The sequence below is a fragment of the Varanus komodoensis genome, unplaced genomic scaffold, assembly GCF_004798865.1.
Source record: "Varanus komodoensis strain SLA01 unplaced genomic scaffold, ASM479886v1 scaffold20_1, whole genome shotgun sequence".
Classification (NCBI taxonomy): Eukaryota; Metazoa; Chordata; class Lepidosauria; order Squamata; family Varanidae; genus Varanus; species Varanus komodoensis.
This window is the reverse complement of record NW_025335587.1, coordinates 11,321,985-11,343,969: the sequence shown is the minus strand read 5'-3', so window position 1 is coordinate 11,343,969 and position 21,985 is coordinate 11,321,985. Positions and strand designations below refer to the sequence as shown.

The window sequence follows — 21,985 nt, the reverse complement described above, 5'->3', positions numbered from 1 at the left end:
ACACAACTCCCCCGCAACCAGACTTTATCTATAAAGGTGCCTCCCCTCCCCACCCTCCCCGCCTCCTCAAAAGCGCCATATTAAAATTCTGTGAATACAGCTATATATTAAATACAGTAACAACATTTCATGCACAGATTCGTTTTTCTGTATAGCAGAATCAGCTTCAGTAGTATCGTCTGGTCTATACATTCCCCAGCTTGGCAACTCTCCTGACCATTGAATGTTTTATTTTATACAATGCTGGTGATAAGGAACAGAAGGGTGATCGGAAATTGTTTTGGCATTTGCTTCCTATGAGATTGTCATCTCACATCATGCCTGCAAAGACTCCCGGAGGCTGACGTGTGAGCAATTTCTCCCCACAGGGTAGCAATCCTAGACTGAGGTTAGATGCACCTTTCAGATTTTGGCCCACTGAAATTGCAGGGTGACTGTTTGATATAAATGGAAGCTGTGGCTGATGCACTGCCTTGGAAGAAGACGAATTAGCAACTTGTACGAGTCCAGCTGCATTCAGTGAAACTCACTCCCAGGCAGAGTTAAGCGAAAGGTTTTTGCTTTCACCTTTTTGCAACCCCAATGTTCTTTCTGCCCTAAATATGAAGACACTGGTGAACGTGAGCAAATTTGCATCAGAATGACTCATCTGCATGGCCAAATTCAACAGGTACAGCTTTGTCCAGCGGAGACTGGCCATGTTTAGTGGTGATCACATTTATATGGAAGGAATCCAAGGTGGAATAGATGCTCCCCTCCACCATTTTATCCTCACAACTACTGAGAGCCAGGGATTGGCCCAAAATCACCTGGTAAGCTTCACAGTTGAGGGGGGGACTAAAACGTGGTTCCATCAAGTCCAGTGCTCTAACCACTATGCAGTATTATTATGCATGCCTGATGTATCGATGAGGAACCTGCTAGCAAAAACGATGTGGCAACCTCAATCCAGCACAATCCATACGTTCAAGAACTAAACTCCCCAGGCCTCTACAGAGGCATCAGACCCTTTCATTTCTTCCCACTTTCGCAATTTTCTCTTGTTCTCTCGACCCTGGATAGGAAGGAATGTGTGCATTTAGGTAACTCCTTAACAAAAACAAACTGAAACAAGAGAAGTGTGTTTAGCAGAGGAAGGGAAATGGTGCCCTGCACAGGTTGTTGGGACACAGCTTCTAACATCCCTGACTAAGCAGGCTGGGACTGACGGGAGTTGTAGTCCAACATCTGCAGGACCACAGGATACCCATACCTGGTAGAGGGATCGTATTCAAACAGTGTGGCCAGAGCTAGGACTGCTCAGGGTTAAGCCCCATTCACTTCAATGGGATGTCCACCCATGTATAGTAGTGTATTGGCACTGTGCTCAACCTGGTGCCCCCGTCATGTAGGCCTGTGGCCTGAAAATAAATACCACATATTCAAATTGGACTGGATCCTTGTTTAACAGTCATGGATTTCCCCTGAGAACTGTAGGCATTTTAACATGCATATTAAAATATGTGCTAAGAACCAGTATGATTAGAATGGTGGAAAAAACATTTCCAGTTTTGATTGTCAATGGGAACTGGCAATTTTGGCATGGTAGAGATCCCCCCCCCACCCCAATTTAGAAGAAATGCTCATTTTACTATCAGCAGCTCCACTTGGAGGAATGTAAGGAGAGCCCCTTGTGGGCAGTAGAAAGAATTAGGATAAAAAGCCACAAGAATGCACAAAAATTAAAAAAGAAATCTTCATTGCTTCAGGCTCTCAAGTTCCACACTCCGAAAAGAGACTCCTCCATGGCTTGTCTGGGTGGGAGACAGGACAGAAAAGATTCCGAAAAAACTGGTTTAAGTTCAATACCAGGTGGAGGGAAAGGAAAACGAATACAACACATGTTTCAGTTTGCCACCTTGTGTTCCAGAAGTGCTCTTGTGTCTTTAACCTGTCCGCACATGACCAGCAAGAACAGTCATAGATTCAGATTTTTAGCATGCAAATGAGCTCAGATAATACAGTAACCGACACCCAAGGGTTGAGTGTGGGTTGTTGTTGAACTGTGTCTAAACCTAATTTGCAGTGCCAAGGCCATGGCCAGGTAACCATAAACAACTAATGAGGAGAAACCATGATTGTAGGTCATTCACCATGGTCTATTCTGGCTGGGTTCAGACAGCAGAAAGAACAAACCATGATGAACTGTACAGACTTCACAACCCAACAATTACAAGCCATGGCTTATTCATGCAGCTGAGTTCAGACAACATGCTAATCCACAATTCAACAGCAATCCAATATCAAGCCACACACAACACATCCTTACGTTTCTGAACCGGGATATCTACTAGCTATGTTGGCTAACTATGTAGCTTTCCCCTTCCTGAATTAAAGAACAACTTCTGCTTAGTAAAAACATCCCAATTCCGCAAGTCCATGCTCTGAAGTCTGCATGGAATGATACTGGTGTGAACGATCCTGAAAGCTCTTGGAGAAAAAAAGAGTAAAAAGTCCCTGGATCAGGAGAGCAGAAACTCTCTACCCCTCTTCCCTATCCCATACTCTCAGCCCTGGCCTCCCCCTGCACCCCACATTGCAGCAAAAGCATGAGCCAAATTGTGGCAATTTTGCTGTACAAGAAGTGTTCCTGGCACGACCCCAAATACCCCGAGCTTGTGCTGCTGCAGGAAAGCTGGAATGCAAGGGGACCCCCCCTGAGATGACGGACAGGGGCCGTTCTCCGAGAAGCCCGTTCTACGGGGCCACATTCATTTACCAGTGCAAGCGGGCCCAAAGCTCCCACTTCAGCTGGATGGGGCCCAGCTGAATTGGGCTGACATTGCATCTCCCACAAAGAGAACGGCAAGAATTACACAACTGAACCCAGTCTCCCTGTCCCAAGCCTGGAATTTGGGGTGGGGACGGGACAGTTGGGGCGGGATGTGGGATGTGTAGACAATTCCTGGTACACCCCCTCTGCAATCCCCGGCATCTCATTATGGCTCATTCTGATCCACATTTAGCCATACCTAATGCAGTCTCGGATGGGGCTGAAATCAGCCATTTGCCGAAGTCCCACAGATTTCTTTCTGTCTGCTCTAAGTAGAACTAAATCTGGAATCTCATGAGGAACATCATGTGGGAACTTGCAAGTGTTTGCCTTGTAAGCCGTTTGTCTAGAATAATGCAATTTTAACAGTACTTTCAAGTCATGGGTCTAGTCCTGTTCAGGGCTGAAGGCAAGGTCTGGGTGCCAGAGAAGACTCTTGCCCGGGAGCCATCGGTGGGGGGGGGGGGGTCTTCCTGTCCTCGCAGAGGCATGGCAGCCTTACGGGATGGGGGCCACGATGCCAAAAGGAGGAAACCAGCAAATGGCTAGGGCACAACTAGGGCTTCAGAAAGGATGTTTTCAGCCCTGGGACTAAGTTCCCACTTCACTGGTATATTAGTTCAAAATTAGTTACCCTTGCATTAAAAATCTGGATGAACTCCACACGAACCTTCTTAGCTAGCTTTTCCCCCAGGGCAAGAACAGCCTCTGAGACGCTTCAGTGAATTTGCACCAGTCTTACCAAGATCTAGAACTCATTAACTATTTGTTAAAAAGCACCGGAATTTTCCTAGCCCAGCTCCAGCAGGGCCTGGTGAAAGTTTCTTTCACAGAAACAGGTCTAGAATTCAAAGACAGTGGGCTGATTTAAGTCCATCCTGCCTCCAGCAATACCCTGTTACAGCCAGATAACCTTCAGATTGGGTTTCACAGCATTTCAGAAATTTGTCCCTAAACATTATGCTCTGATAACAGATGGAAAGGCTTCAAATTAGGGCCGTACACCTGGGTATTTGCACCTCATTTCTGCCACTGTTCCCCACCAGGTGCATGAATGTCTGCAGATCATATTGCGTACCTACTAGTATCCACTGTCTGGTTTGCTCAGCAGATTTCCTCTTTCCATTTAAAAAAATCATTAGAAATTAGAAAGGCGATTGTCAAAGCTTAAGTATGTTGCCCTTTTTCGTCTACAAATATCAAAGATGGCTGTCCCATTCTTACAGCACCCAAATGCATCTATGGAGGCCTGTGGCTCAATTCTAATCTAGGACAAATCTGCCAAGTTTAATTTCTCATACATTTTCACTTTCCAGAGCTAATCTTTTCCCCATCCCCATCCCACGCTGGACTGCAATTTCATTTTTTGTCTGCCAGGAACATGGTATGCATTTTCATGTGAATTTCTTATATAAAAATCAATTTCTTTGTATGCATTTTTGTAAAGTACACTGTGGCCCACTGAATAGAGCAAGTTTGGTGCAGATTTTACAAATTTTGCAGTTTTTCTGTCTTATTTTTGCAACTGCATAAGCCACTTCAGAATTGTGTGGACTTTCGGAAGGAAATTCATGCCTGTTTGTTTCAAGGCCCCAGAAGGATGAATTTAGTATGCAATCCACTTGTATTTTCACCCATTTCCTAGTTGTTGCACCAAGTGACTGGGCCTACAACGCCCACCAGTCCTAGTCCCAAGTCTCCCATATGCTGGCTAGGGAATTACGGGCATTGTAGTCCAATACAACCAGAGGGCAAGATGCATATTCAAGATGCATATTCCTACATGTCCCTACTTCTCATGCAGTGGAGGTTGGTGACCCAATGTCAGTGGGGCGGTGTATCCATTGCAAATGTCAGTCTGGATGTTTCAGGACACAGTGATGGTGCTGAACCCTGACCCTAAAAGAGGTTCAGCACTATGAATAACTCCTTTCAAATTCTGGCTGAAATCTGGAGTGGGTGCACAGCCCCCCTGCCTTCCAAGACACCCGGCCACTGCCGGTTCTCAGGGAGAGACAAGTCCCAAGCATACAGTCTAGGCGGCCATGCTACTCTTCCACAGGCCCCATGCGCCTGACGTCACGGTCTTTACCGATCTGGCACTTTTCAAACCATCTGGAGTTGCGGGTGGCCCTTGTCTTGCGGCAGAGCTTGGAAAGCGAAGTGGGGACGGGGACGAGGGAACACAGTCGTTGCAAGGACAAGGCGGGGCTGGCACGAGAGCTTGGGGACACGTCCTCCCTCTGGAACCCGAAGCACCTGGGCCTGAAGGAAGTCAGGGGGAGTTTTAGCCCGAGGTGGGACATAAAGGAACCAATCCGAGCAGCCAAAATGCCCACTGAGCAGCAACAGGCCCAAGGAAATCATGTGCAACCGCCTGATAGCTATAAAAGGCGACCAAGTCAGTCCCAGCTGCTAGTTTTCCTGCGACAGAAGTCTTGCTGCCCTGGCCCAGCCTGGGACACTGCATCACTCTTCCGCCTCCCGCCTCACCCAGAGCTGTGCCTGGCCAGAAATCTCACCCTGAACGGATCACAAACTGTGCCTTTCCGCCTCAAGAGAGAAAAATGCAGTTATTGGGGCACCGAAAGCAGACAGAGAAAAGAAACGGCTGGGGGAAGGAGCAATCCAATCTTCAGAAGCAATTCTCGAAGGACCTGAGTTTTCCCTGCCTCCATGACAGAGCAAATTCTATCCCCCAAAATCCCCCCACCCATCCCATAATTTAGCTACCCAGTATTTGCATCATTCTGTACAGGGGGGGAGGGGGGAAGCTACATAACAAAAGTAAAAAGAAAAACAAAATCAGTTTTTCATTTCTTCTGACGATTCACCCGCATTAAGTCCGAGACTTCGAAGACATGCGAAGTTCCTTGCTGGCTTCCGGTGATGTTCGGCATGCAAGTTTTTCAGTCCCAGATTGGTGTTGGAGTTCTTTCGTAGAGCGACTTGGCTTCTTCACGTCATTCATTTCCTGGTCTCCTTGCCTGGGGATGGGGTGATGGGTGGGAGGGAGAGATGGGAAATACCTGTAAGTTATCTAGCCATGAGCGTGCAGTAGGTCCTAAAGGGCAACCGTCTGGCCAAACTTCCGTGGAATGAAAATGTATGGAAAAGCTCATTTAGTGCCAGCACTGAGACTTTCCTCTGCTCCCAGGCCATCTGATGGCATATGATGGAGCTACTTAATGCTTCATTTTATTCATTCCTGGTATTTTACACTTAATTAATTTCTTAGCTGTTCCAAAGAGGGTTATTTATCTATTGATCTGCAACTTTTTTTACTCTGCTCTTCAGTCAAAAAGGGCCTTCCAAGGATGAAGAATAGGACTGCCTCTGACCATCTAAAAGACATGACACAAAAGAAGAGGGAGGCTGAGGGAAGAGGAAATAGGCGGCCACAAAGCTTGGCCATTCGTGCTTTGTTCCAAAGTTCTCATGGGTGTTCTTTCTGGTGGGGATGGGGGGAACAAACTCCTTTGGAAATACTCGTATATTAATTTTTAAACTTGTGGTTCTAATTTGAATAGCTTGAGGAGTTCTGGTTTCTACAGAAATGTAAGGAATGGAAGGGCCAGCTTCGGCTTGGACCATCCTCGAAGCCTCCAAATTTTCCCACAAAACACCCCGAGCTGCCGGTCAGACTCAGGCCCGTCCAGCCCAGCCTTCAGTCGACGGAGTGGCCACCTGCAGAATAGCACAAGCAAGACAAGAGTGTCACAGCACCCTCTCACCCATGCTCCCCAGCAGCATGCACATGGATAGCCTGCCTCTGGAGGTAGCCTAATGCCATGAGGACTAGCAGCCACTGATAGCCTTCTCCCAATCCTTTTTAAAGCTGCCCAAATTAGCAGCCATCTCGCCGTCCTGTGGAAGTGAATTCAGTGCTGTGCAGCGGGAGGAAGGCCTTCTTTGGTCTGCCCTGGGACCCCCGCCCATGTTTTCTCCCTCTCCCCTAAGACTAGAACCCGAAGGGCACATTCCCCCAAGGGGGGGCTGGTCTTAGGGGAGGGGGAGCAAAATGCCCCCCAGCCCCCTTCCTAGAAGGGTCCGGCAGGAGTCAGGCTCTTCCTAACTGCCCCTTCCCCACCCAACCCCAAAAACTCTTCCAGCCAAGGGCACGGAATTGGCCTTCCCCTTCCTTGCCACGTCCGAATTCGGCTGCAAGGTAACAGCAGAGCCGAGAGAAATGACCTTACAAGGCCAGGCCTTGTCAGCAACGAAGGCGGGCTCTCGCTCTGCCATGCGAAAAAGTCACCGCCGAGGTGAGGCTGTCCTCGCAGCAGCCTTTTATGGTCTCCCCACAGAGAGGTCAAGGAGGCAGCCGAAAAGCGCCTGGGGAGAATGTGCCAATTCCAGTGTGCTGGACGCTCCAGAGGGCGCAGAGGCGGAAGGCTGGTCCAGGGGCTGGGGAGCCGGGCTCGGGTCGCCACTCAGCCAAGGGCGAACGCACCACTTCTGAAACTTGCGTTTTTGTGCTTTAGCCAAAGGAGGGAACGTGAGCACTTTCCAAACATGCACTCAGATAACAGCCACCGGACAGCAGATGTCCGTGACTCCCCGTCTCCGGGCTTTCCCAAAAGCAGAGCAGCACATTTCAAGGCAATGCCTTCTCATTGTTCCCGCCAGTCTCATGGAATCGCAGGCAAAGAGGTGACCTTCTGCCATGTTGGAATACAACTCCCATGAACCCCTGATGGGCATTGTAGTTGGAAACGTCTGCAGGGCTCCAAATTGCTCACCCCCTCGTGACACCATGCCTGGTTTTGCCTCTTCCCATTGTGGGTTGCTAACATGCAGATGTGCACGCAAACATCGTTAAAACGCGGTCCACAGCACGGCAAAGGAGGAGATGCTTCCATCTCGCTTCCGTCCCAAGGGGGCGTGTGGCGTCTCTGGCCCAGGGATCAGGTGGTGCTGACCCACCCGTGGCGAAGGACCAGGGACACTGCCTAAAGGGTCGAGCACGAGGCCAAGGTGGGCTCCACCATGCCGAGTTTCCCTGAACAGCAAGGTATTTTGGGGAGGCATGGAAAGCAACCCCAGGGTGGGCAGTTTTGCAGAAACGGGGCCCCCACACTGAAGGCTCTGCTGCAGGGGACACCGATCGGTCCGCCAGAGGTCCCACTGGAAGCATTCTGTCCAACGACCACAGGGGCCGCCGGGCGCGTGCTGCAGAGGTTGCTCCTGCAGGTATCCCAGTCCCAAGTTCTTTAGGGCTTTGTGCAGGAGTACAAAAATCTTAAACCTGGCCTGGTAGCCCTTGCACTTCTCCCGGAAAGGAGTGACACGCCAGAAGAGGCCCCGAGCTGGCCTCCTCCTCCTCTCCATTTGTCGCGAGTCGAGCTTCTCCCTCCCAGCAGTAAGAGTCTCAACAGCCACCTCCTGGCCAAGCCTCTTTCTTCCGCATGCAAGTCTCTGAGCATACGCAGAGCAAAAGGTTGAGCCCTCTCTGACACTCTTCAGCCAAAGCTTTGCTGATGGACCTTCAGGGCCCGTCTCAGGAAGGAGGGGCGCTGTTCCATCAGGCACATTGCCCCACTCCCTCAGAGACCCCAACCAGCCCACCCCACGGCTGTGACAACAGACAACCAGCCCCACCTCCCCAAGGGACAGGAGGTCCCCTTCTCTAAACTTCCTCCCTCGGGGCATTCTTGCTCCTCCCCATCCCCCTCAGCTGCCCCTAAGCTAATCCCCCCATAGCAGGCACAGGGAGGGCCCTGAGACTTGGACTGCAGCTGGAACTGGATCCGTTTCAACCATTGTCTTGCGATCGAAGCCTGAGCTGTCAGCCCTGCTAGGATGGGCCACCTCCCCACCTGCATCTCAGCCTTGGGCTCTGAGCTGTCCGCCTCCCCAAAACGGGGGGCCTCTTGCATGCGCCCCGAGGTCATCGAGAACATGCTAGCATCATGATATCTCCACAACAACCCTATGAGGTAGGCGAGGCCAAGATTCAGCAACTGACCCAAAGCTGTAAGCGCCAAGGGACTAGAACTCGATCTCCCATGTCCCAGTCCAGCTCTAACCACTACAGAGCACTGCCTCTTGCTCTTCTGCTATTTCTTATTTGCTCCTGGATGGCAGGCTGACTGGGCGTGAGGGTGCCTGCTCCATACAGTCACACATATTTGCACGTGGGCACACTGCCTTCCAGGCACGACCTCAGCAGACGCTGAACTGCGGGGACCAGGCTGGCGGCTCACTCACCGTCTAAATGGTTGCGGGACAGGTACTTCAGGCCTTCATCCAGCAAGATAACCGGCAGCGAGATCTTCAGCACCATCACCCACTGAGGCCAGCTAAGCGGCGTCACCTGGAAGATGAGCTGCAAAACAAGAAGGTGACCTGAGAGGCCGGATGCAGCGGAAGCCCCCGACCCCGATGCGGGAGCCAGGGCTGAGCAGCCTTGAAGGATGTGAGTTTGATTCGAAATTTGGGATGTGCCACCAAGCTGTCCAAAATGCCCTGTCCCCACTCAGCTCTTGGGAACCCGAGGCTCAGCTTCTTTTCAGGAATTGGTTATTTTATTTCATTTCATTTCCATAGCACTCCATAGCAGAAGCTTTCTGGGCAGTTTGCAGCAGCTGGAATCAATCCATCTCATAGCTGGCTTTGCATTTTTTTTTCTTTCCTATAATGATTGTCTTATTCAGGGAGTTGCTGCGGACAAAGCTGTAGGTGGTCAAAAAGGGAAAACCCCAAAGCCCCCCAAATGTGGGAGGAGAAACCCCAAGCAGCCCAGTGAGGACGCACATGCCTGATGGCTGCGGCAGAAAATGGAAAAACCGGCCGGGGGGGTGGGGGGGCGTGCGCCGGATCTGGGCGTGCCGGATCAGTGCGAAAGGGCGTGCCACATGGGAAGCTTTGTGCTTCCAAGTCTCACTTCTTGGATGCAAGCTTTTAAAAAAGAAATACCTTGATATGCACACAAATTGCGCACATGTTTTCACACAAACACCACCAAAAATGAAACAAAAAGAAAAAACCTCAGGATGAACCAGAAGTGTGAGTGGAAACTAAACCGAGTCAAACCCAAGCTGGCAGTTCTATCCACGGAGTTGCTGCAGAGCAGCTGTGAGAAGCCACTGGCTGGGTCAGGTGGGGGCACTCGTGGGTGCCCAGGTGTGTTGGACTTCAGCTCCCATCAAACCCTCACCTTGACTGACTATTGCCGATGGGAATCGCAGTGAATTTCCAATTCAATACATGTATTGTTGTAACCACAGGTCATAACATAACACAAGTGCCATAAAACACCATAAAATAGTAATAATAAAACCATGAGAGTAAAATGATAAAAGAAAATAATTAAAGTTGTAAACAAAAGGGTACAACAAAATAGGGCCAATGCTACAACTAAGAACGTGAAATTTTCTTTCTGAGTTTACAGGAGAGCAGAGCAAAGGTGGCAACTTGATTGCTGACAACTGAGAGCACGTCTGCGAGGATATAGATTCGTTCTTCAGGGCCTGAGTCGTTAAGTGCTTCTACCTTAATAATTTGGTCCCAATCTCACTGCAAATGGGGCAGCGGAGGATGCAGTGAACCACGTTCTCCACTTGGCCAGCACCACCGGGGCAGACTCATCGTTCAACAGGGAGCTGATGATGGAAGTCGCCGTCACCGACTTCTGGAGGGCAGCAAATGGCCCACCAGGCCCAGGCGGATGAGTGCTCCGATTCTGGACAACAGTTGCCTTGCTACTGCTGGTCCTGGGAGGGGCCACGTTTGGCCCCAAAGTCTTTCCCAGCTAAGAATGGGGGTGGGGGGGGCCCTTTGTCAGCATCTTCCTTCAGGGCCACGGCTTAGTCGCTCAGCTTGTAGGTCCTGCTACATACCGGCAATGGCTTCACAGAGAGAATGAGAAAATGCAGCGCCATCGACATGACAATGGCCCCCAGAAGCCAAATGTTAAGCCAAGGGGGCATCCGCAGCAGGGACTGGTTTTCAGAGACGCTGTAGAAGAGAGACAGAAGTCTCCTTTAGTTCCACAAGTCAGAAGCAGAAGTGATCCCCTCTTTCCTGTAGTTCCACAAGTCACTTTTCCCCTTAAAGAGCTTTTCCCAGCAGGGAGAAATGAGAGAGAGAACAGAGCTACTTTCTGTTTTCCTCTTCCCTCCCCTTCCCTATTTCCTTTACTGTCATGTCTACTTGGATTGTAAGTGTGTCACTGATTATAAAAACAACCTGGGTGCTTCCTTTACCATGGAGCAGGATTAACCATGCTTTAAAAAAAATAACTTCCATGCAAGGGCCCCCATCAGATGTAAGGAACTTGTAACACAAGGTTACTCACATTCTCCAAGCCTGCAAAAACCATGACTTGTGTATAGGAAAAGTGCAATGCATACGAACATGCATGAACGTATTTAAAGATATCAGAATTTATTCCACAGATGAGCATGCTTATCTGAGTTATTTTTTCACCAATGTGGTCCAGGAACATGTACAAATTGCAAGATTGTTTGCACATCTGTGTGTTGGCTGTCCAGTTGAGGACTATTTTGCCCTCATTAGCAAGTTTCCCTTATTTCGCATGTCTTATCCAGAATTTCTTGAAAATGGGGCAGTAGGAAAGGTTCACCTGGCAGGTGATGTCGTACCTGTTGAGTGCATTACACATCTCGATGGTCACAAGCACGGAGAGCGCCATGGTGGTCGGGTAGCGAGATTCAAAGATTCCACAGTTGACGCCTTCGAAGACGGGGTTGTCCTCCGTACATCTCATGAAGTTCCTCTGTGGGCGGAGAACACAGCCGCAACCCTGCAGCAGGGGCTGGTGCCAGCGGACACCCACTGTGCTTTCCCTGTCCCTCGGGTACTGAAGGACCTCACACCTACTGGGTGCTATTCCCCCCCGCTCAGTCCACCAGGAACGCGAGCAGGCGGGGCTGCTGCATTCAGGCCCCTCTTGGGGTTTTGTCGCTGCTGCTGGCTGGTCACCGTGTGAGCAGAACGCTGGATGGGTGGAAGCTCTTTCGGCCCCTTCTCACGTTCTTACTTATTTTATTAGATTTACATCCTGCCTGTTTTCTTTTCTAAAGAACCTGAAGCAGTTTGCACCATTCTTCCTCCTGCGCTCTCTGTCTTATCCCCACAACAACAACCCTGTGAGGTAGGCTGGGCTAAGAGGCTGTGATTGGCCCAGTATGTTCAACAGGGGATTGCAGCTTGTTTTAAACCAGTCCTGGATCACCTGCCAGGTAGTGGTTGAAGGATGCCTGCATTTGGCTGCCTGACCTCTTTCCATATCACATATTTACGATAAGAACTGGAGTCTGAATTGGTTTTTTCCCTCTTCCCCCCACTCCCCTTTCTTGTTCCTCACATGTCGTATCTTTTAGACTGTAAACATGAGGGCTGGGAAGGTCACACCATTGATCTTTGTAAGCTGCTCTGGAACTTTTTTGCAGCTGAAGTGTGAGATTAACATGCTTAGAATATAGATATAGATGATATAGATAGAAGCAGAGCGAGTCGGAAGGCGTCTCCCGGGCCATCTAGTCTGACCCCCAGCTCCACCCAGCTCCACTCACAACATGCCCACCATGTGCATGTCCAGCCTATCCTTGAACACCCTCACCGAGGGGGCCTCAGCCTCCTCCCGTGGAAGCCCATTCCACACCCTCGGGGTCCCAACTGTTAGGAAGTGCTTCCTGGCATCCAAACTGAACCTGGGTTCCCTGAGCTTTGCTCCCTTGGAGCGCGTCCTGCCTTCCTCTGCAGGGGAGAACAGGTCTCTGCCCACCTCTGTGTGACATCCCCTCACATACCTGCATGTCACCAACAAATCCCCTCTGAGTCGCCTCTTCTCCAGGCTGAAGAGACCCAGTTCCCTCAGTCTCACCTCATACCCCATCCCCTGCAAACTGGCCACCAACCTTGTGGCCCTGCGCTGCACTGACTCCAACCTGGCTATATCCTTTCTGTAATGAGGGGCCCAAAACTGAGCACAATACTCCAGTTGCGGGTGCACCAGAGTCGTGTAGAGTGGTAGTAATACCTCTCTCAATCTCGAAGCCACACTGCTGGCTATTCAACCAAGGGTGGCGTTCGCCCTCTTGGCCACCGCATCACAGTGCTGGCTCATGTTCAGCCTGCAGTCAACCAGCACCCTGAGGTCCCTTTCACAAGTGCTGCTCTCCAACCGCTTGCCCCCTAACCTGTACTTATGACAGCTATTCCTATGCCCCAAGTGCAAACCTTGCACTTATCCGCATTGAACGCCATCCTGTTGTCTCCTGCCCACTTCCATAGTCTGTCCAGATCCTTCTGGATCTGGAGGGGAGGGGAGCGTATTTGGTCAGATCTGCACTGTCAACTTACCAGTTGGTAGAAAGTAACTTGTGGTCCTTCAGCATCGTACAAGAACCACCAGGTAGCTGCACCCACAGTCGCAAAGCCGACGTACACTTCAAGAGAAGGGGAGAGAGGAATTGATAGCTTGCCCAGCCAAGTAGTCCTCATGAAACCGTGCAGCCTTCAGGAGGCACCTGAACAAGTTCTAGCCCAGATGCCTCCTCTTTTAAAGGTACCCAAGTCATTTGCCATGGTTAATTCATCTTACGGGCTGCTGAATCTCTCTCTATGGCTTCTACTTCACCAGCAATCTTTCTTAAGTGTCTTAAAAAGCCCAAGATCATTGTCATGTAAAACACAGAACTGGCAGCCAGAGAACACAAGAACACAAAATAGACACAAGAGAAGAAAGGGGGAAGGGGAGGAAGGAGGAGATTGGAAGAAGAGACACACCAAGTTAAAATCATTTTCAGTCAACGAGTGGCCCAGTTTGGGTAATCGTGGTTTGACTGAATGGGGAAGGAGCACAGGTGGAATGCAAGCACACGGCCTGCGACCTGGGGATGTTTTTATTATTTATTTATTAAAACGTTTTTATGCCGCCCCATTCGCCGAAGCCTCGGGGCGGCTTACAACAAGAAATTAAAACCACATAAATTAAAATATACACATTAGAATAATAATTTAAAATATATATATGTGTGAATATACACACACAACATAAAATAAGCCGCCCTGGCCAGATAAAATTCAATAATATTAACATTTAAAATGCTGCTTAAATAAGAAGGTCTTCGCCTGGTGCTGAAAAACAAATAACGGTTGTTGTGGGTGCGTGTGTGCTTGTGACTGTGTTTGGGGTTTTGAAGGGGCACGCTGGCACATTTTATGGTGAGGTTTATGACCCCTCAAGCAGTTCTTTGAAATGGGCCACTCAAGACAACCATTCCTAATAGCTGGGACTGGGGAAGGAGTTGGCTAAATCCGGAACCACAAACAGGTCGCCCTACAGGTGCTCCCCACATGTCAGAGCTTGGGAGCTTCTTCAGTTTACGAGCTGAATCCAGTTTTGGAGCTCATGGTACAGCAGTTTAGTGCTGGCTGGACCATGTGGTAAAGCTTTACCTGGATTATACCACTCCAGACAGCAGGTGGGGAATCAGTGTGTTTGAATGTGCCTCTGCAAAAACCAAAAGCTAGATCCTCTATGGTAGAAAGCTAGCTAACAGGCCCAGTCTTAGAACTCCCTGACATGCTATCTTTCTATATGCAGAGAGGGTATCGCTGCATTTATGCCTGTGTGTTAGGGAGCATTCAGTGAATGAAATCTTTAACTTACAGCCCTACGTAGAACAGCCCAGGTGAATTCTCTTGTATATGAACACAGGGGCCTGAACAGCAATGGAAGAACCGACAAACACAAGGTGTTGCAGAGAAACAAATGTGTTTCCCCATTATTTTTCCTCACTTGCTCTGTGCTAGATTCTGTGAATGTTGGTACAAGAAGTAGATGTCTAATATTTTTCTCTAAAAGGGGACCATGAACACCAGAGAGAGGGAGAGATTTCTCTTGGAGAACAGCCCAAACTGATCACACTCAAACATCTGAGCATTCTGCACGACCTTCCCCTTTGAAGTGTGAAAACTGCACACTTTCAAATGGCTTTTTGTCTGCGATTTGCAACATTTTCGAATGTGCATGCATTCACAAGAATTCGCAAACATTTTCAGAGGACCGATTCTGCTGCTTGCCCCCTGTGAACGGGGCATGCTCAACCTTTGTGTCCATGACATTGATGTATGTCTTTATTTAATTCCTACACTGCCCTGCAGCCAAAACTCCCCAGACGAACGTGCTGCATAACTGCCCACCCACCTTACCTCCAATGGCAAGGTAGCGAAAGAAGAGCCAGCCGCTGATGAGCGGCTCCCGGGGGTTCCGCGGAAGCTTGTCCATGATGTCAAGGTCCGGGGGGTTGAAGCCAAGCGCGGTGGCCGGCAGCCCGTCAGTCACCAGGTTCACCCAGAGGAGCTGCACTGGAATCAGGGCCTCCGGGAGTCCCAGAATGGCTGTCAGGAAGATGCTGGAAGGGGGGCAGAAGAACGTGTGGGCAGAGCTGTCAGACCCGGCTATTCTTCTCTTCGCTTCTCCTGCCTGCAGTGATGCATGTCTTGGATTTCGACCTAGGTGAACCTTACAGTCCCTCGGAGATGGTTGCAGGGATTATGGGATGGCTCAGAAAACCACCTCGTGCAGAGGGGTACAAGCTCAAGAAAACTCTCTGAGAAAGCATCCCACGGGGAACCTGGAAACAAGGCTGCTGGGAAATCTCCGGTTTCAAGCAATGCCGACATTTCCACGGACTTCAGTGCTGCCGGACTGCAGAGGACAGACGGAGCCAGAGATCTGTGGGATTCTGCATCCGGGAGAGCAGAACTGCACAACCCAGAGAAGTCTTCTGCATTTTCAGCATTTCGTTCTGCCATCCACAGCCTGGCAACCATTTTCATCCACTGCAGTGCCCTGGACTTTGGACGGCAATTGCTACTTGGAGAAAATTTGGAGAAAATTTGGCCGTATCCATCAGGTTTATCGGTGCTCGTGTGGGATCCCAGCAGACACATGCTCCCTCTCTCCAAGTCCCATCAGCTCCAGCCAGCCTGGCCAGAGGTCAGGAATGATGGGAGCTGTGAGTCCAACAAAATCTCCATTGTCCAACAAGATTAGCAGTTCCCCCTTCCTTCCTGCACCCTCCCATCCTAAAAAGAGGTCAAGAAGAAACAGATACTCCACTCGGCTGATGGGGCCAAGAACTCTTACCAGACGACTTCTCCGACATTGGAGGAGATGAGGTACCGGATGAACTGCTTCATGTTGTTGTAGATGGCTCGCCCTTCCTCCACAGCAGCCACAATGGTGGAAAAGTTGTCGTCCGACAGGACCATTTCGGCCGCCGACTTGGCCACAGCCGTGCCCGAGCCCATAGCAATGCCGATTTCAGCTTTCTTCAAAGCTGGGGCGTCATTCACGCCATCCCCTGTCTGGAGAAAGCACGGACACCGCTAGGAGGAGCAGGAGGGTGGTGAGAGCGCTGGAACGTGGACCCAGGAGTTCTGGGTTCAAGTCCCCACTCAGCCATGGGTCTCACTGGACCTGCAGCCCAACCTCCCTCACAGGGCTGTTGCTGTGGGGATAAAAAGATTGCAGAGGAGAACCTTGCCTGACACCTTGGGCTCCTCGCAAGAGGAAAGAAGCAGGATAGAAATGCAATGTCACAACAGCAACAACTTATTACAATTAGCGGTACACGGATCTTTCCCAGTTGCAATGCATGGCTGGGAAAGCTGGACCACAAGGAAGGCTGAGTGCCGAAGAATTGAGGCCTTTGAATTGTGGTGCTGGAGGAGACGCCTGCGAGTCCCTTGGACCGCAAGGCAATCAAACCGGTCAGTCCTGGAGGAGATCAGCCCTGACTGCTACTTAGAAGGCCAGATCCTGACGATGAAGCTCAAATACTTTGGCCACCTAATGAGAAGGAAGGACTCCCTGGAGAAGACCCTGATGCTGTGAACAATAGATGGCAAAAGAAGAAGGGGAGGGCAGAGGATGAGGTGGCTGGAAGGGGTCCCTGGGGCAGTGGGTGTGGGCTTGGGTGGACTCCAGGGGATGGTGGAGGACAGGAAGGCCTGGAGGAGTGTTGTCCATGGGATCGCGATGCGTCGGGCATGACTCTGCGACTGAATGAAACACGACCAAAATCAAACACTGGGTCTGCACAGAGGGTCCATTCGTTATCAAGCTGTGGGCAGACGGACCTCTCGCACACCTGCTTCTGGATTAGGCTTCGCTGAAGGATCACTTCCCCCCACATATACCTGCCCGGCACCTGAAGCCCGTCTCCAAAGGCACCCACCAAACGAGCTGAGCTGAGTGGTTGGTACAGAATGATGGCACCCCAGTTATGACAGGTTTATTCTGCGAGGCCTGTTTGTTCCACAATTTGAAAAGCTGGGTCAGTGTATCATTAGGCAATTGAAGTCCTGCGGACTCTGATCCCGGCTTCCATTTTGCTCATCCTGGTTAGACCTTTTCTAACACTAGGCCTTGACACACTGCCGCATGCCCTGGCGTTAGCGTTTGAGGCCTGCACGTTTGTTCCGTCTACAAGCTCCATCTCGATGCTGGGTCTACTCTGTTGCCCAATGCAAGTACTTTTTGTTGTCTGAACAGAGAACATGTGCACCAAACTGTCTTTTCCCCCGACACACAAAACCATGAAAATACATCTTTTCTCCCAAAAGCCCGTTTTCAAAGTGTACATTTTTCTGACAAACATGCTTTTGGGTGTGTCTGCAAGATCAGAAATGTAGAAGCTGAGCCTCCCCGGAAAAAATGCATTTGCTTTTGCATTAGGGGGTGCAAACAGGGGAAGTTCAGATGTAAACAAACGGAAACAAAATTCTGTTTTTCAAAGGGTTGTGTGGAAAGGGGATAATTTTATCTTAACCAGCCAGTTCAAGCACTTCCCCACCCAAGATATGGATCAGCTCTGTGAACAACTGGAGGTCTGCATCCAGGAACCACAGTCTGGAAACACACACGCACACGTGCTTACCATCGCCGTGATTTCGTTGAACGACTGCAGGTATTCGACTATCTTGGACTTGTGGGCTGGCTCCACCCGGGCAAAGCACCGGGCTGATCGGCAGGCCTGCCGCTGGGCTTCCGGCGAGAGGTCGTCAAACTCCCTGCCCGTGTACGCTTTGTCCGCCACCTCCTCGCTCTCCGAGAAGATCCCAATCCGCCGGCAGATCGCCACAGCTGTCCCCTTGTTGTCTCCGGTGATCATGATGACCCGGATGCCGGCCTTCCGGCACATCTCGATGGACGACGTCACCTCCTTCCGGGGAGGGTCAAGCATCCCCACACAGCCGACGAAGGTCAGGTTTGTCTGTGGGCAAGAGGGGGCCGTGAGTGAGCTGCGGCGGGAGGGGGGAAAGCAGGAGAGAAAGGGGGTGGTAAAGAGAGGGGAAGGGTCTGACCTGCCACCTGCTTGCCGGGGGCTTCCGACAACCCTCCTTGGAGAGAACATGGCCCCCAACTCATCAGGAAGTGCCCCATTGGTGGGAAGCCTTCTGGAAAATGGCAAGGGCCTGGCCTTTTGATTAAACCCATTCTTTGGCTTGGACAAAGAAAGGCACATAAAGATGTCACGGTGACCATGAAGGTGCCGGGGAGTGCCAGCGCCAGGCTGCGGGGAGACCCTGTTGAGATCCCCTCCATGCATCCCGCCCTCCTGGCGAGGCCCCTTTCTCTCCACCACGCCCCCCTCTGCTCTTTGACCCCCCTTCTTCCTCAACATGGCCAGCCCTCTTGGCGGGGAAGAGCCTGGGCAGAGGCCACGGCACCTCTGAGTCCCCCTTCGCGCTGCACCCACGTTCTGGACCAAGAGGTGGGTGAACAAGCAGGTCACGCCAAAGAAGCTGCCGGGGGCTCCTTCCAGGGGGCCCTGCTGGGGCCTTTCCTGCGTGCCCCACTGGCCCTGCCCGCCGCCCGGGCTTCACCTCCCCGCAAGCCGGCTTACTTCGTAGTTGATGAACTGGCTGGAGTCGTCCAGCACCATGTCCTCCTTGCGGGGTGGGTGGTCCCTCGTGGCCAGTGCCAGGCAGCGCAGCGTGTCGATGCCCGTGCCCCAGTCCCGAATTTTGGAGAGGATCTTCTCTTTGGTGGAGAGCGTCAGCGGGACGCGGGTGCTGCCCACACGGACGTAGTTGCAGCGCTCAAGGACACTTTCTGGAGCACCCTGGAGAAATCGGAAGCGTAGATTTGGTCCCGTAAGGGAAAGAGAAACCGGGCAGAGCTGCTGGGAAGGGCCACAGACAATCGGAGGGGCGCTAGTTCTCTGAGCCGAACTTTCCCGGAGCATCCAGACACTGGATGCAGGGTTCCCTGCCTTTTGGGGCTCGTGGGCACACCTGGGGTTTTGGAAGGAAGCACAAGGGCCGTGGCCAAGCACATCATGTCATGGCAAATGTGCGAGTCCAAGAGTGAACACAGCCTGGGCCGGGCGCTCAGCACAAGGCAGGGGTGGGCCCAGAGCTTCGAAATGCAAGAGAGTCTCACAGGCTCAAGCTGGCACGAATCCTGATTCGTTTTATGAACCGATAGTCCTAATGAGGAGAAACCCTCACCATACAAAACACTCTGGGTACTATAAAGAACTCTGAACAAAAAAAGGAAGTATTGTAGATCGTCCTTGTTAAGCGAATCATTTGACTGACAGGAAGAGCTCTGGAACCGCGTCTCCTCCTAAGTGATTGCATTTTTTAGTATTACATTGATAAGCAACGCAACCCTCGTGGAATATGGCTGTTTGTTGGTACAATTCACTTTTTGGTTGGTTCGCTCATTCATTTTAGCATCTGGTAGAACAAGAATATTATTTGAAAAAGGGAATCCATTCTTTGGATCCCAAACCAGATAAGGCTGGAAGGCTGGGCTTCTTTTTGCAGTGTTCCAATCCATGGTTAAAAAGATTTTTTTTTAAATGTTAAGAAATAAATGGAGACCAAGTTAAGGTGCGGGGAGCCAGGGGGGTGCAAACTGCTCAGTGCTGTGCTCGTCTTCCCAGTCCGAGTTTCTTATTTCTCATAATATCCGCACATGGTGCTCCTGGCTGCAGTCGCTGTGCAAACATCGGGCTGCCAAAGAAAGCGGAGGGTTTGTTGAGTTGAGCAGCTGTCCTTCCTTGCTCAGGCCAGGACTGTGAGCAGAGCTGCTGCCAGACAGAAATAGCCAGATGCAGGGAGCGACTGTGCTCACTCTCTTAAAATAAGGGGATGCAAGCCATTGAGGAGGTTTAGGTAGAGGAACGCATAAGATCAGAGGTAGAGCTATGCTGGATCAGAGTCGGAGTCCATCAAGTCCCAGCATTCTGCTCATGTGGTGGCTGACCAGTTGCCCCACAGGAAATCCACGAGCAGGGCAGAAGTGCAGCAGCACTCTACCACCTATGTTCCCCAGCGACTTCCCAGCATACTGCCCCGATACTGGAGGTGGCACAAAGCCATGAGGACTAGTAGCACAGGTAGCTGCCTCCTCCATGAATTTGTCCAAGAACCTTTTAAAGCCATCCAGATTAGCAGTCTTCACTATAACCTTGTGGAAGTGAATTCCATAACTCATTTGCTGTACAAAGTAGAACTTCTCTTTCTTTGTCTAGCATCTCCCACCCATCAGCATCGTGGAATGAGAACACTGGGTTGTCATTTTATGTTCTTACGCACACCTGCATCATGTTGCAAGCGTCTTCTTTTTTGTTTTTGCGTAAAAATCCATGCATTTTTCATGTATTTCCCCCAAACGTGTGCATCCAATATGCACATCTTTGAAATGGGCACATTCTTTTCCCACCACTGAAACAGAACTGTGTGTGCAGTTTTCAAAAGTCTGCATGTTTCGTGCACATTTTTCATGCCTATGCATCAATTTCAGGCTGTGGATCACATCCAGAAATGTTGCAAGCAGCGAGGTATGCGGAACCTATATTTTGGAGGTGGGATTCTTCAGACGTCCTGGGCTCAGTCCCACAGACTCACACCGGGCGTCTGGCAGGAAACGAGTCCCAGGAAGTGCTCGGGGCCGGCTTGTACACGCGTTGCCCACCGCCCGCCCACCAGGCAAGCAAGGTGCATCTTCAGAGCATGTGATGTGCAGGCTTTTTGCAAAGAACTGTAACCCTGAGCGAAATGGCGATCCACTCAGTGCTTCTGGGCAGTCACAGAGTTCAGCCCAGCTTTCTTCCTGGCACTAGAAAGAGGCCCAGCCAGGGCAAGAGAGCCGCATCCCGTCTGGATCTTTGCACACCTACTTGTGATTCTAATAGAAAAGTGCATCCAGCAAACCTCCCACCTGCCCAGCCCTGTCCAAGCCACCCATCGGCACCTGGCCCTCAGGAAGTTCGCCAGTGCCTCTAGATGGCGCTCTCGCGTCATTCCTCAGTGCCATGTCTGCTTTGGACAGCCAGGGCGGCCCAAGCACCAGACTGAGGAAGGCAGCTGGCGGTGGAGGAGAAATCTTTTATTTCCTTATATGTTCATATATCAGTCCTATTTCTGTTCTGCTAAATAGTGAGGGAAAGCTCTAAGCCGTTTCCATGCAAATATTAAAATTGCAAATAATATCATCTTTAAAATGCAGTTCTTAAAATAATACCAGAACATTACGGACCTGCATGGGAACCGCAAAGTGGAGGAGAGCGGCTCGTTGAATTGCGGGGCAGCAGAAACATGAGAAAGAGGTGAGTCCTCAGGAAGCCTTTAAAAGAGACGAGATTTTCTGCCTCCTGAACTGTCCAGGGGAAGCTTTTTGGGGTGGGGGGGCTGAGAAGGGAAGTCACAGCAAGGCACCCTGGTAATAAGCCGCCTGGTTGTAAGCCGCCCCGAGGCTTCGGCGAATGGGGCGGCATGAAAATGTTTTAATAAATAAATAAATAAATAAATAAATAAATAAATACTGGGACGGACACAAGGGTGTTCCCATTGCTCTTCACAGTCAGGCGGAAGATGGTCTGCTAGAAATGCGATAAGGACAAGGTAGGCCTTGATCCACACACACGCAAGAGGACGATCCGCTCGATTTCCCAGATCCGGGCACAGTTTGGAAGCTTCAGACTACACCTTGCAACATGGTCTTTTCCCGGGTGCTTTAATCACAGCTTGTGGTATCCTTTTGTGCTTTCATGGAATCACAGAATTGTAGAGTTGGAAGGGGCCTGGGAGGCCATCCAGTCCACCCCCCTGCTGTTGCAGGACACCAGTTTACACCATCCCACTTGGATGGCTGCCCAGTTTCTTCCTGAATGCCTCCAG

General features: G+C 50.6%; 1 protein-coding gene across 2 annotated transcripts in view; it reads right to left on the bottom strand.

Annotated features, from left to right (window-relative positions):
* Window positions 1-213: 213 nt before the first annotated feature.
* Window positions 214-21,985, bottom strand: part of LOC123023400 (sarcoplasmic/endoplasmic reticulum calcium ATPase 3) — a 116,011-nt gene continuing 94,239 nt past the window's right edge. Inside the window, exons 13-21 of one of the 2 annotated variants that reach the window (XM_044430116.1) lie at window positions 18,700-18,918; window positions 17,731-18,066; window positions 15,936-16,156; window positions 14,996-15,198; window positions 13,142-13,227; window positions 11,419-11,552; window positions 10,654-10,771; window positions 9,023-9,140; window positions 214-5,799 (exon numbers count right to left, since the gene is read on the bottom strand). In XM_044430116.1, coding sequence (XP_044286051.1) covers window positions 5,780-5,799; window positions 9,023-9,140; window positions 10,654-10,771; window positions 11,419-11,552; window positions 13,142-13,227; window positions 14,996-15,198; window positions 15,936-16,156; window positions 17,731-18,066; window positions 18,700-18,918 — 1,455 coding nt within the window. In that variant the 3' untranslated portion in view covers window positions 214-5,779. Of the gene's footprint in view, window positions 5,800-5,823; window positions 6,500-9,022; window positions 9,141-10,653; window positions 10,772-11,418; window positions 11,553-13,141; window positions 13,228-14,995; window positions 15,199-15,935; window positions 16,157-17,730; window positions 18,067-18,699; window positions 18,919-21,985 lie in introns of those variants that run through there. The other variant, XM_044430115.1, reaches the window with a different exon arrangement.